Here is a 12,782-nt window from a genome sequence, read left to right as displayed (position 1 = left end):
AATGAATAGCAGAATAAGCATATAATTTAAAAATGTTTAACAAAGGGAAGTAACCACAAATCTGTCATATTTGAACTTTATTTTCTTGTAAGAAATGTGATTTATTTATAGTTGGCTTTTGCTGTACTATAAAAGTAAAAGAATCTATTAATTGCCCATATGGTACTTGTCTCCTACCCCTTTATCCTACTATCCATAACATCTAACACAGAGCTAAACATCCAGTATCTTTTTAACAATTTTTGTTGGCTCAATGCCTGTGGCTCAAGCAGCTAAGGCACCAGCCACATACACCTGAGTTGGCGGGCCCACCAAACAACAAGGGCTGCAACTGAAAAAATAGCCGGGCGTTGTGGCAGGCGATTGTAGTCCCAGCTACTTGGGAGGCGGAGGCAGGAGAATCGCTTGAGCCCAGGAGTTGGAGGTTGCTGTGAGCTGTGATGCCACAGTACTCTCTACCCAGGGTGACAGCTTGAGGCTCTGTCTCAAAAAAACAAACAAAAAAAAAAAAAAAATTTTTTTGTTGAGGGAGTGACCAATGTAAAAATGGAATGAGGATATCTTATTGAGTTGCAGAACTTCGCTCTGGAAGTAAATGTAGAGATTATTTAATCCAGTCCTTCCCAAATTGTTGTTATATGGAATACTACTATTCATGATATTAATAGCATGCTATAAAGTGTTTGGGGCTAAAATTAATTTGAGGAATTCCACATTTTTTTTCTTTTTTTATTGAGACAGAGTTATCTAAACAATATAGTTTAGAAAATACAGTTTGTCACCCTCAGTAGAGTACTGTGACATCATAGCTCACAGCAACCTCAAACTCTTGGGCTCAAGCGATTCTCTTGCCTCAACCTGCCTAGTAGCTGGGACTATAGGCACCCACCACAAATGCCCAGTTATGTTTTTTTGTTTGTTTAGCAGGCCCAGGGAGGGTTTTTTTTTTTCTCTCTTTTTTTTTATTAATTTATAAATATTAAAAATAAATTTAATAAATATTTTTATAAATTTATAAATATTTTATAAATATTAAATTATTAATTTATTAATTTATTAAATCATAGCTGTGTACATTAGTGCAATCAAGGGGTACAATGTGCTGGTTTCATATACAATCTGAAATATTCTCATCAAACTGTTCAACGTAGCCTTCATGGCATTTTCTTAGTTACTGTATGTAGACATTTGTATTCTGCATTTCCCAGGCGGGGTTTGAACCCACCAACCCCTAACCACTGAGATACAGGTACCCAGAATTCCACATTTAAAAAAAATTAATCAGATATCTCTACTGAAGGACTTCTTGGAGACTTTACTCTGTTAATATACATTGGGACCCCACACAAGGTAATTTACGTAGTGTTTCTCAGATTCATTCGCTTCATGGATTAAGAATCCCCTGCTAATATCTCCAGTAATTAGAGGTTCTTGAAGCATCCTTCAAAAAAAAATGATCTAGTCTACTATCTTCATTTTACAAATGGAGAAAGAGAGGCTTTCCAGAGACTGTTCAAGTTTAGAGTGGTAGGAGAACTAGTGTCCCGAGAAAGAAAGGGCCTCGGGATTCCAGAGCAATCTCCAGTGACTGAAAACTCTGCCCTATATATTCTCAATCTTTCATCAGTCACCTGAGTTTCAAACCAGGGAATAAATTCAGACATATCATCTCCTCTGAAGATCTGTAAAGGTTTTCTGATCTTAAAGAACCTAGGACAGTAGGGCGGCGCCTGTGGCTCAAGGAGTAGGGCGCCGGTCCCATATGCCGGAGGTGGCGGGTTCAAACCCAGCCCCGGCCAAAAAAACCACCAAAAATAGTGGTTCTAAACCTTCCTAATGCAGCGTCTCTTTAATACAGTTCCTGTGGGTCATGACCCACAGGTTGCGAACCGCTGACCTAGGAGGTAGGCCCTGTCAGCGGAGCTCAAGCATAAAGCACTAGAGCAGGAGCTAAAAAGAGTTTCAACAGATAGTGAGTTTCAGGGGCAAAGTGACCACCAATTAAGCAAAGGTAATGTGACAATAGTGCACTCACATTTGTATAGTGTTTTCCAATAAATAAATAAATGTTTTTACAACAGTATCTCATCTAATTCTTTTTTTTTTTTTTTTTTGTAGAGACAGAGTCTCACTTTATGGCCCTCGGTAGAGTGCCGTGGCCTCACACAGCTCACAGCAATCTCCAACTCCTGGGCCCAAGGGATTCTCCTGCCTCAGCCTCCTGAGCAGCTGGGACTACAGGCGCCCGCCACAACGCCCGGCTATTTTTTGGTTGCAGTTTGGCCGGGGCCGGGTTTGAACCCACCACCCTCGGTACATGGGGCCGGCGCCCTACCGACTGAGCCACAGGCGCCGCCCCTCATCTAATTCTTATAACAATCTAATGAGAAGGACAGGGTAGAATTATTATCCCCATTTTATAGAAAAGGAAACTGATTCTCAGACAGCTAAATGCCTCGTTTGTGATTAAACACAAAGTGGCCGAGTTAGAATAAGAACCTAAATTTCTTGTTTCTCAGATTAGGGCTCTTCTCCATATTTTACATAAACTGGGCAAAAGTTGAGTGAGTTCCCATGTAACCCTTCCACGAAGCATCTAACCTACTCCTACTGGCTAGCTTTAAAAATAGGGCTAAGCTTGGTGGCTCACGCCTGTAATCCTAGCATTCTGGAAGGCTGAGGTGGGTGGATTGCTGAGCTCATGAGTTTGAGACCAGCTTGAACAAGAGCGAGACCCCATCTCTACTAAAAATAGAATAACCTAGACAGACATTGTTGCGGGAGCCTGTAGTCACAGCTACTAAGGAGGCTGAGGCAAGAGGATCTCTTTAGCTCAAGAGTTGAGTTTGAGGTTGCTGTGAGCTATGACGCCAGGGCACTTGACCCAGAATGACTCTGTCTCAAAAAAAAAAAAAAGGACGGTGCCTGTGGCTCAAAGGGGTAAGGCGCTGGCCCCATATGCTGGAGGTGGCAGGTTCAAACCCAGCCCCGGCCAAAAACTGCAAAAAAAAAAATCAGTTCTTACAGTGCTCATAGTTGGAAGCAGAAGCAACACCCTAATTACTGGAAATTAAAAGTCCTATTTCTATTCATTATAGGAATACCTCTTAGAAAAGTAAGTTGCTAGGGGAGGGAGGTCTTAGAAAGGTCCTTCTGGGAAAGCCACATGGCCTAGTGACACAGCAATGAGTCAGATAGTTTTGAGTTTAAATTCTAGCTCTGCCACTTACTCTAAGATCTTATTCACTGTTTCATTTATTCACCTATAAAATGGAATTAAGAATAGCTATTTTGCAAAGCTAAGGCAAGGAATTAAAAGGGTAGCATGTACCATGGTTAGGACTACAAGTTCTATAATTATATTGCCTGGGTTTGAATCTCAACCCTGCTTCTTGCTAGCTGTTTGACTTAGGATAAGTCACTTAACTTCTCTGAAGTTCAGTTTTCACACATGTAAAATGAGGAAAACAAATAGCACTTTTGGAGTTGTAGTGAGCACCAAAGGAGTTAATCCAATGAAAGGTAATGAAAATGGTGGTGGTGGTGGTGAAAAGCCTAGTACCTATTTTCCTCTCAAAGCAAAAATAAGAAAGAAACCTGCTCAGTCCTGTTCATTTCCATTTATCCATGTCCCTTCTTCCTCTCCAGCCACAAGCCAAAAAGTCAAGACACCTGGCTTTGAATGTCAGCTCTCTCTTGTGTAATCCGAGGAAAGACGCTTAACTTCCTTGAGGTGTTTGTTTTTCCTCATCTGTGACATTAAGTTAATAATACTTTGCTTACACTACTGGGTTGCTATAAGCATCAAATGAGTTAATAGATTTTAAAGTACTTTGTGAACTGTGAAATACCGTATGAGAAGTGCTGTTTTCATCTTTCACAGACTATAAGATAGATATTTTTACCAGTAAAAAGCGACTTTATCTCCAAGTTTTTTCTCATGGACATTTCGATCCAGTACATTGTAGCAGATGTTAGTAGTTGCTCCTTTCATCCACTCAATGAAGATTTTGCCTTTGGTCACATCGAAGTTATACTGGAGGAATGGGCCAGGACATGGGGTCTTCCAGTAAAATTCTTTGGCAATGTCTCCCCAAAACTCTGCAACAGAAAGGAAAGCCCAGATATCACTAAGCTTCTCAGACATATTTCTCCTCAGATGGCTTACGAGTCCATGTACAGGACTCTAAATTACAACTTCCCTGCCCTAGGACCTACCATCTCGGTTCTTCTTTTATCTCCTTTACTTAACCTTATCATCTACCACTCTCCTAACCCATCTTCTATTCCTATGGGCTGAATCTGGACTTAAAATTCTTCCTTCTGTATTCAGAACTTCCTACCCATTTTTTACCATCTATTCAAATCACCCAGTACCTAACATAATGCCTAGCACATAGCAGGTAATCAGTAATTTTTTTTAATAATTAGTGAAAGGAAGCAATTATTTACCAACATAGCCTCACACAACCATTTCTTTCTTCTCTTAATTTGTCCATTCTCTCTCAGCAATTATTCATTGAGCATCTCCTTCTCCTACTTCTCCTTGCCCGAGAGTTACTCATCATGTGCCACCTATTGCCTTATGATTTTTCTCTGTATTAATTCAGCTAGTCCTTACCACAACACTAGGAGGGAGGCTTTTCTCATTTTATGAATTTGAAAATCAAGCCTCAGAGAGATTAAATAACTTGTCCAAGGTTACGGTTACTAAGCCAAAATTTGAACTTCCTGAGAAAGAAAATTTGTTGTTGTTGAGACAGAGTCTCACTATATTGCCCTTGGCAGGGTGCCATGGCATCACAGCTCACAGCAACCTCCAACTCCTGGGCTCAAGTGATTCTTTTGCCTCAGCCTCACAAGCAGCTGGGACTACAGGTGCCTGCCACAAATCCCAGCCAATCAGTTGTCATGATTATTGTTTAGCTGGCCCAGGCCAGGCTCGGTGTATGTGGCTGGAGCTGTAACCACTGTGCTACAGGTGCTGAGCCCTGAGAAAGAAATTTTTGCTAAAATCTGAAAGATGATCAGGAGTTTTTCTCCATTCACTTACCAGAAAATAGACTAGTATGGATGGGAGGGAACCAAGAGTATATGTTAAGAGGAATTCCTTGAGGCTAAAACACTGAGAGTAAGAGAAAGAATAGCAGGAATTTATGTAGAGATTGATGCATACACTGGGAAGATCATGCAATTCTTGGGTGCATGATAAGGAATTTGGTAATTATCCCAAAGGCAATGGAAATCCATAGAAGGGTTTTAAGCAAAAGTGACATGATCAGAATTTACATTTTTAAAATATCTCCTTGGCTCCTTTGGAGAAAATGTACCAAATAAAAACATTCAAATGCAGAGAATTTAGGATATTCTGTGTATTGGAGCAAGAGTTGGAGGAGGGGGCCAGGCATGGTGGCTCACCCCTATAATCCTAGGACTCTAGGAGGCCGAGGCAGGTAGATTGACTGAGTTCAGGAATTTGAGACCAGCTTGAGCAAAAGCAAGACTCCAAGACTCCTTCTCTAAAAAATTAGCTTGGTGTTATGGGCAGACGCCTGTAGTCCCAGCTACTTAGGAGGCTGAGGCCAGAGGATAGCTTGAGCCCAAGAGTTTGAGGTTGCTGTGAGCTATGACACCGTGGCACTGTACCAAGGGTGACAAATTAAACTCTGCCCCTCAAAAACAAATAAATAAGTATACAAAAAATTAATAAATAAATAAAGAGTTGGAGGAGAGATACTTAGAATCAGAACAATGGAAGGAACCTTAAAGATTATTATCCCTTCATTTCATTTCATTAAAAAAAAAAAACATTCATAGAAGCTATGTGATTTGTTCAAGGTTAATGATTTAGAGTTTATATAATTTAGTTGGAGAGATAAGACTAATACATGAAATATTTTTTAATGTTCAAGACAGACATAATTGAAAGCTAAATCACATGGTGTACAACCTTGTAATATATTAATGAAATCCAAATTAAATCAACCCAAAGGTACCATTATATACCTATAAAACTAGCAAAGATTTGAAAAAATGATTGAACCCAATACCTGGGTGGTCCTGAGAAAGCAGATACTATCACACAATAATGGCATCATAAAGAAATTAGCACAATCTTATCAGATAGCAGAGCAAAGCCTGACAAGAACCATAAAGTATTTTATACTCTTTTATCTGGTAACTCAACTTTGGGGACTATATTCCAAAAAAATAATACCAAAAGAAAACAAAGTGATTACTAAGTGATTACTAAAGAGATGTTCATAGCAATACTATTTATAATAGTGAAATTGAAAACAATCCAGAAATCCAATAATAATACCAAACTGATGAAAACTAGTAATTAAGGTAGTAATACAATAGAATACTAAAGAGGCATTAAAGAGAAAGCAAACAGGAACTAGTGTTTAGTAAATGCCATTCATGTATCAGGGAGTAGACTAATCTCATTTAATCTTTATAGTATTATGGTCCTACAAAGTATACATGAGTTATCTTAATTTTAAAGATGAGAAACTGAAGCTTAGTAAATATAGGAAATTCTCTCTCAAGCTAGTAAACAGAATACATATACTTAAAAAAAAATTTTTTTTTTTTAGACAGCCTTACTCTTCTTGCCCCAGGCTAGAGTGCTATGGTGTCAGCTTAGCTCACAGCAATCTCAAACTCCTGGGTTCAAACAATACTGCTGCCTCAGCCTCCCAAGTAGCTGGGACTATGCCACAATGCCCAGCTAATTTTTTGTTTTCTTCTTCTTTTTTTTTTTTTTTTTTTGAGACAGAGTCTCACTCAGTCACCCTCAGTAGAGTGCCATAACATTGTAGCTCACAGCAACCTCAAACTCTTGGGCTCAAGAGATCTTCCCTCAGCTTCCCAAGTAGATAGGACTACAGGTGCCTGCCACAAAACCCAGCTATTTTTAGAGATGGGGTCTGGCTTTTGCTCAGGCCAGTCTTAAACTCCTGACCTTAAGCAATCCACCCGCCTCTGCCTCTCAGAGTGCTGGGATTACACGCATGAGCCACCACACCCATTTTAATTTTTCTGTTTTTAGTAGGGACGGGGTCTCCCTCTTGCTCAGGATGGTCTCAAATTCCTGAGCTCAAGGGATCCTCCCATCTTGGCCTCCCACAGTACTGGGATTATAGGTGCAAGCCACTATGCCTGACCCCAAAATATTTTTATTTATTATTATAATTTTTCAAGGCTAGTCAAGTGAAGCAGTGGAAGTGGAAACCAAAAATATTTTAAAGTGATAATAGTAGGCACATATAACGCATATAAAACTATGGGGGGTGCCAAAAAATGTATACACATTTTAAGAGATCTTGTTGGAAGTAAAATCAATCATTCCCCAAAAGTGTATGAATTGTGGGTAAAATGGATATGAATAGCATGTCTAGGTATACTTGACCAGTAATGGTACATTCAATTCAACTTAAAAATGTAATACATAGGTAACATCGCTTAAAATGTGTATACATTTTTGGGGGGGCGGTGCCTGTGGTTCAGTGGATAGGGTGCCGGCCCCATGTACCGAGGGTTCAAACCCAGCCCTGGCCAAACTGCAACAAATAGCCGGGTGTTGTGGCGGGCGCCTGTAGTCCTAGCTACTCAGAAGGCTGAGGCAAGAGAATCGCCTAAGCCTGGGAGTTGGAGGTTGCTGTGAGTTGTGTGACACCACGGCACTCTACCAAGGGCAATAAAGTGAGACTCTGTCTCTACACCCTCCCCCAAAAAAAAAGTGTATACATTTTTTTGGCATTCTGTGTATTTCTGAACCAGATTTATGTCTATCAACAAGGAATGATGAAAACTGAGTTTTATGCTCACCTTTCTTGGTAGAGGTGTTTGTGTGTGTGTGTATCTGTGTGTGGGGGGGTGTAGGCTCTGGATATTTTGTTGGTATAGATAGTACTGAAGAAGTTCAGAAGAAAAAAACGATAAGCATGAATTGGGATGGTCAGGGAATGCTGTATGGAATTGGTGGAATTTGACTAGGCAGAGGAGCAGAAGGAAATGGCAAAGGCAAGAGAGTAGAAATGGGTATTTATCTGAGATATCAGAAAGAATGACCTGTCTAGAATCAAAATCCGAGATATCAAAAGAATGACCTGTATGGTAGGGAGCAGTGAAAGATAAAGATGAAGAGGCAGGGTAGGGCTGAATTATCCAGAGACCTTGAAAGAAAAGCAGAATTTTAGTTTGAAACTGCAGTTAGGGAGCTCTTGTAAGTTTTTGCAGTGCCATGAAAGTAGTATTTCCATAATATTGGTCTAATGGTGTTTTTTTCTTTGTTTTGTTTTGTTTTTGTTTTTGTTTTTGAGAGAGAGAGTCTCACTTTGTCACCCTTGGTAGAATGCCATGGGATCACAGCTCACAGCAACCTCAAACTCTTGGGCATAAATGATTCTCTTCTTGCCTCAGCCTCACAAGTAGCTAGGCCTACAGGCCTCTGCCACAATACCCAGCTATTTTTAGAGAGGAGATCTTGCTCTGGCTCAGGCTAGTCTTGAACCTGTGAACTCAGGTAATCCACCTCCCAGTGTGCTAGGATTACAGGTGTGAGCCACTGCACCTGGCCCAGTCTAATGGCGTTTGGATAAGTCTACTGGAGAGATTTGAAGGTAATGAGACAAGGAGAAAGAGAATAAATTCAGAGTCTAATTCCTTGATTTAAAAGGATATCTGAGAATGGGGGGGGGGGAGAGGTAAATTGAAGAAAAGGGAATCGAATGAAAAGAAAAAGGTATTTCCTTAATTTAAAAGATCTCTGGGAATTGAAAAAGGCATTTTGAGAGTGTATTTGACAGAATTTGGTGAAAAACATACTGCGAGGTCAGGGAAGAGAAACAGCATTACTATTAGGATATAAGCTCTATAGTCAAGACTGCCTTGTGGCTCACAACCTGTAATTCCTGCACTCTGGGAGGTGAGGCAGGAGGATTGCTTGAGCTCAGGAATTTGAGTTTGTAGCATGCTATAATGATGCCACTGCACTCTCTACCTAGGGGACAGAGAGACCCAATCTAAAAACAAAAAGAACGAAAGAAAGAGAAAAAAGGTAAAAAGGAAAAAAACAAACAAAAAAAGACTACCTTGGTTAAAATCCCAACTCCACCACTTTTCACTTGATTAAGTCCCGTCTTGCATTATTCAGTAACTACTTTGTCCACGTTGTTCTTATTGTTAAATAATCACCATTTATTGACTGATGTGTATCAGGCATTCTCTAGTGCACACTTTCCTTGTTGTACACTTTAGTCCTCACATAAATGGATGAGGCAAGTATTATTATTCCTATTTTATACATGAAAGAAATGGAATCTCGTACATGTTTAAAAATCTGCCTGAATGAGTGGTAGTAAATGAGTGGCAAAGCTAGAGTGTAAATCTAAATTTTTCTGGGTTTGATTTGTGTCCCATGCTTGTCCCACTACCAAATATCACACTGCCTCCCAACTCCTTACCCAGACTGAGGGCAAAGGCAGGGAATTTTCCATACACATTTTTTTTTTTTTTTTTTTGTAGAGACAGAGTCTCACTTTATGGCCCTCGGTAGAGTGCCGTGGCATCACACAGCTCACAGCAACCTCCAGCTCCTGGGCTTAAGCGATTCTCTTGCCTCAGCCTCCCGAGTAGCTGGGACTACAGGTGCCCGCCACAACGCCCGGCTATTTTTTTGTTGCAGTTTGGCCGGGGCTGGGTTTGAACCCGCCACCCTCGGCATATGGGGCCGGCGCCCTACTCACTGAGCCACAGACGCCGCCCTCCATACACATTTTTAAAGACATAGATCTGTCTACCAAATCTCTAAATTATTATTACCAATCCTAGCCCAAGATTTTAAAAATACTCGACAATTTTAGTGACTGGTTCAGTCTTATACTGGGTAATTTTCACTTGGATTTTTGATATATTAAAAAATAGACCCGGGCCTCATTAATAATTTGGGGGACCCCCCAAGATGGGAACCAGCCCCATGATGGCCTCTCAAAAGTTCACAGGTTAAAGGTTTCAGGAGGCAATGGCCATGATGGTGTGAAAGAAAGGCAAAGAAAGTTCTATTCGCGGCCTGCCTCCCCTGAGGGGCGTCCCCTCGCCCTGCAGAACCCCTCTCTTGCCTCGGGAACTGCCCTTCGCACCAAACTTTCACTCTCTCTTCGCTGACTCCCCCAACCTCCAGGAACCTCACTTCCGTCACGGAACCCCGCGTCTCCTCACAGAATCATCTCGCAAAACCCTTCGTATCCTCAAGGACCCCCCCCAAAGTCTCCGAGGAACTCCCCAGTTCCCATGGAACCCCCATCTCTTCCCGGAATTCCTTTTCCTGTTTAAAGAACTGCAATCCTGCACTCACAGAACCTCTATCTCCTCATGGACCCCTCTACTTCTCAGGGAGTCCCCAACCTCCCTGGGAAACCCCTGCTCCTCTCCTCACTGACACCCCCCTAGCCAGCCCGGGCCCAGCCTCACCCCTCGGCTCCTCCACAGAGCGCCGGTGCAGCTCGCGGTAGCACTGCAGCGAGGGAACGTGCGCGGAGCCGCTGACCTCGGGCGGCGGAGACCAACTCTGCGCCTGCCCTCCGGCTCCAGCTTCTTCCTGGCCCCTGCTCCCGCTGCTGCTCCGGCCCAGCTCCTCGGGAAGCCCCATCGCGTCAAGTTCCGAGTACTGTCGCCGCCTTTGCGGTCGCCACGGGTGCCCGGGCGTGGAAAACAGGCCAACCTAGAGGCGGGGCCTTAGGCTAAGGGGTGGAGCCTTTTTGTGGAGGTGGGGCTTAGGCAGAGTAGTGGGCGTGTCTCCATGAGGGGCGTGGTCATGACTGGTAGGGACGGGATTAGAGTTAGCGAAGACAGAAATACTCGAAAAGTCGAAGGGTAAGGGCGGAACTGACCCGCCGGAAGGAGTGGGACCAACAAGTGAAAGCAGCAGAGGCAGGGCCGGGCGTGACCGGACTGGAGAGAGGGTGGGACTATGAATGACAGAGGAGGGGCGGTGCCAGGCGTGACAGGAGAGAAGGTGGGACTATGGAGTGATGGGGAGTAGCCCGGCTGGATGTGACAGGAGAGGAGGCAGAGCCATGGAGTGACCAGGGTGGGGTGGGGTCTTGGACTGACAGATAAGGGCTTGGGTTAGGGCAGGGCTCAAGAGGGTAAGGGTTTGGCTAACAAGAGGAGTTGGCTCAGCCCATCGCGTAGCTGCCCTGTGGTCTGATTGCACAGTCCTGACTGTCACCCCACCGAGTTGGAAAGCCAAGTGAAGTAAGGTCAGTTCCAGATGACACCCTTCCCCCAGGGCCCCTCTTCTGAGCAACACCCCCATTCCACCCTCAAGAAAAAATTTCCCAAGATCTTAAGGACATGGCCCCATGGTTGGGACCCCCTCTCTTCTAACTCTGATGTCTGCTCAGATTTTCTCCCACTTTTAAGGGTATGTCTCTGATCTCCTTGCCTTCATAAATTTCCAGCCAAATATAAAGTAAAAGACTCATTAAGTGAAGGCTAGGAGGTGCCTTCAGGTCCTTGATAATAAACCCACCTCCTAATTGCCTAATTGCACAAATGGTAAACCCAGAAAAGAGAAGGAAGATGTGTAAAGTAACAGAGCAAAGAACAACCAAGTTACAGCCAAACCTACATTCCCTGACTCGAAGTTCAGTTTTACTTCCTCATCAGGCTAAAGCTAAGGCTGGCAAAATACCAAAGTCTATTTGAATAGGAGAAGTCATTCACATTCTCATCTTGCCCTCCCAATCTTTTTACTTCATCATAGGACTCGCCATCCCCCACCTGCCACAACTTGGGCTCAATTACTTCTGGCTTCCTACTAGCCGTTCTATTCCAGAAAGAAGTCAGGCAGAACTCTCTACCTCCCACCCGCACTGCCCAGAAGGGCCATCGATTCACAGAGTTCGATTCACAGAGTTCACAGAACGGCTGTCAAGGCAGGAAAGATCCTTAAAAGTCTAACTTCAAAAGTGATTCTGAGCCCTGAAGCAGAGAGCCCTGCCTCATGAAGTCCACACTGGACATTTGACCCCATATAGCCCACTGCGTTCTCAGCTGTTCCACTGCCCTTTGCCCAGCTGACCGTAAACAGCACACCCTGAGCTGAAAAACAAATCCCCCCATGGCCAGGCATATGTTCCAGAGCCTACACAATCCTGATCTCAGGGTCCACTGAAGGGGTACAGACCTCTTGGACTAGACATGGACTCCCTTGAGGGGACAGATACTTCATTGCGGAGACATCAACTGCACTGAAAAAACACACATGTTACTGAAGATACATGAATTCTCCTAGGGGAGCATAGATGTTTCCAGGGATTCTCAGATCCTGCTGAAGGGCTCTGGACCCTGCTAATAGGATATGAATGGCATTGAAGGGCACTTACCCTCCAGAGTGGACATGGATTTCCACCTAGGAGATACAGAGGATAAAGACTTTGCTATAGACATGGACCCCCCTGAGAAGACTCACTTCCCACCCAGGGGCATCCAACTACACTGAGGGAGTAGAATGCACTGAAAGGGCACAGACCTCATTTAGTGGGGACAGGCCCCACTTGGAGGACCAGACTTCATTGTAACATAATAGGCTCTGTGGAGAAGATAAGGCACTGAGGCAATAAGAGTCTCTCTGTAGGAAGACATATGTAATGACTACACAGTCTACCTGTAGGTGATCATCCCCCGCCCCCCCGCCAATCCCCATCAAGTAGCTCTGAGCAGCCTTATCCTTCCTATCCTCCTCTTCCCCCCGGTCCCCTCCCAGACCCTAG

The 12,782-nt window shown here is 43.3% G+C and overlaps 1 protein-coding gene across 2 annotated transcripts in view; it reads right to left on the bottom strand.

The window, feature by feature from the left end:
- ACSS2 (acyl-CoA synthetase short chain family member 2) overlaps positions 1-10,727 on the bottom strand; it is a 41,972-nt gene extending 31,245 nt beyond the window's left edge. The window contains exons 1-2 of one of the 2 annotated variants that reach the window (XM_053573927.1): positions 10,477-10,727; positions 3,906-4,101 (exon numbers count right to left, since the gene is read on the bottom strand). In XM_053573927.1, coding sequence (XP_053429902.1) covers positions 3,906-4,101; positions 10,477-10,654 — 374 coding nt within the window. In that variant the 5' untranslated portion in view covers positions 10,655-10,727. The remainder of the gene's footprint in view (positions 1-3,905; positions 4,102-10,476) is intronic. The other variant, XM_053573928.1, reaches the window with a different exon arrangement.
- Between the last annotated feature and the right edge of the window lie 2,055 nt (positions 10,728-12,782).

Source organism: Nycticebus coucang, chromosome 21 (assembly GCF_027406575.1).
Source record: "Nycticebus coucang isolate mNycCou1 chromosome 21, mNycCou1.pri, whole genome shotgun sequence".
NCBI lineage: Eukaryota > Metazoa > Chordata > Mammalia > Primates > Lorisidae > Nycticebus > Nycticebus coucang.
The sequence above is the reverse complement of the archived record's forward strand: the minus strand, read 5'-3'. Positions and strand labels throughout refer to the sequence as shown.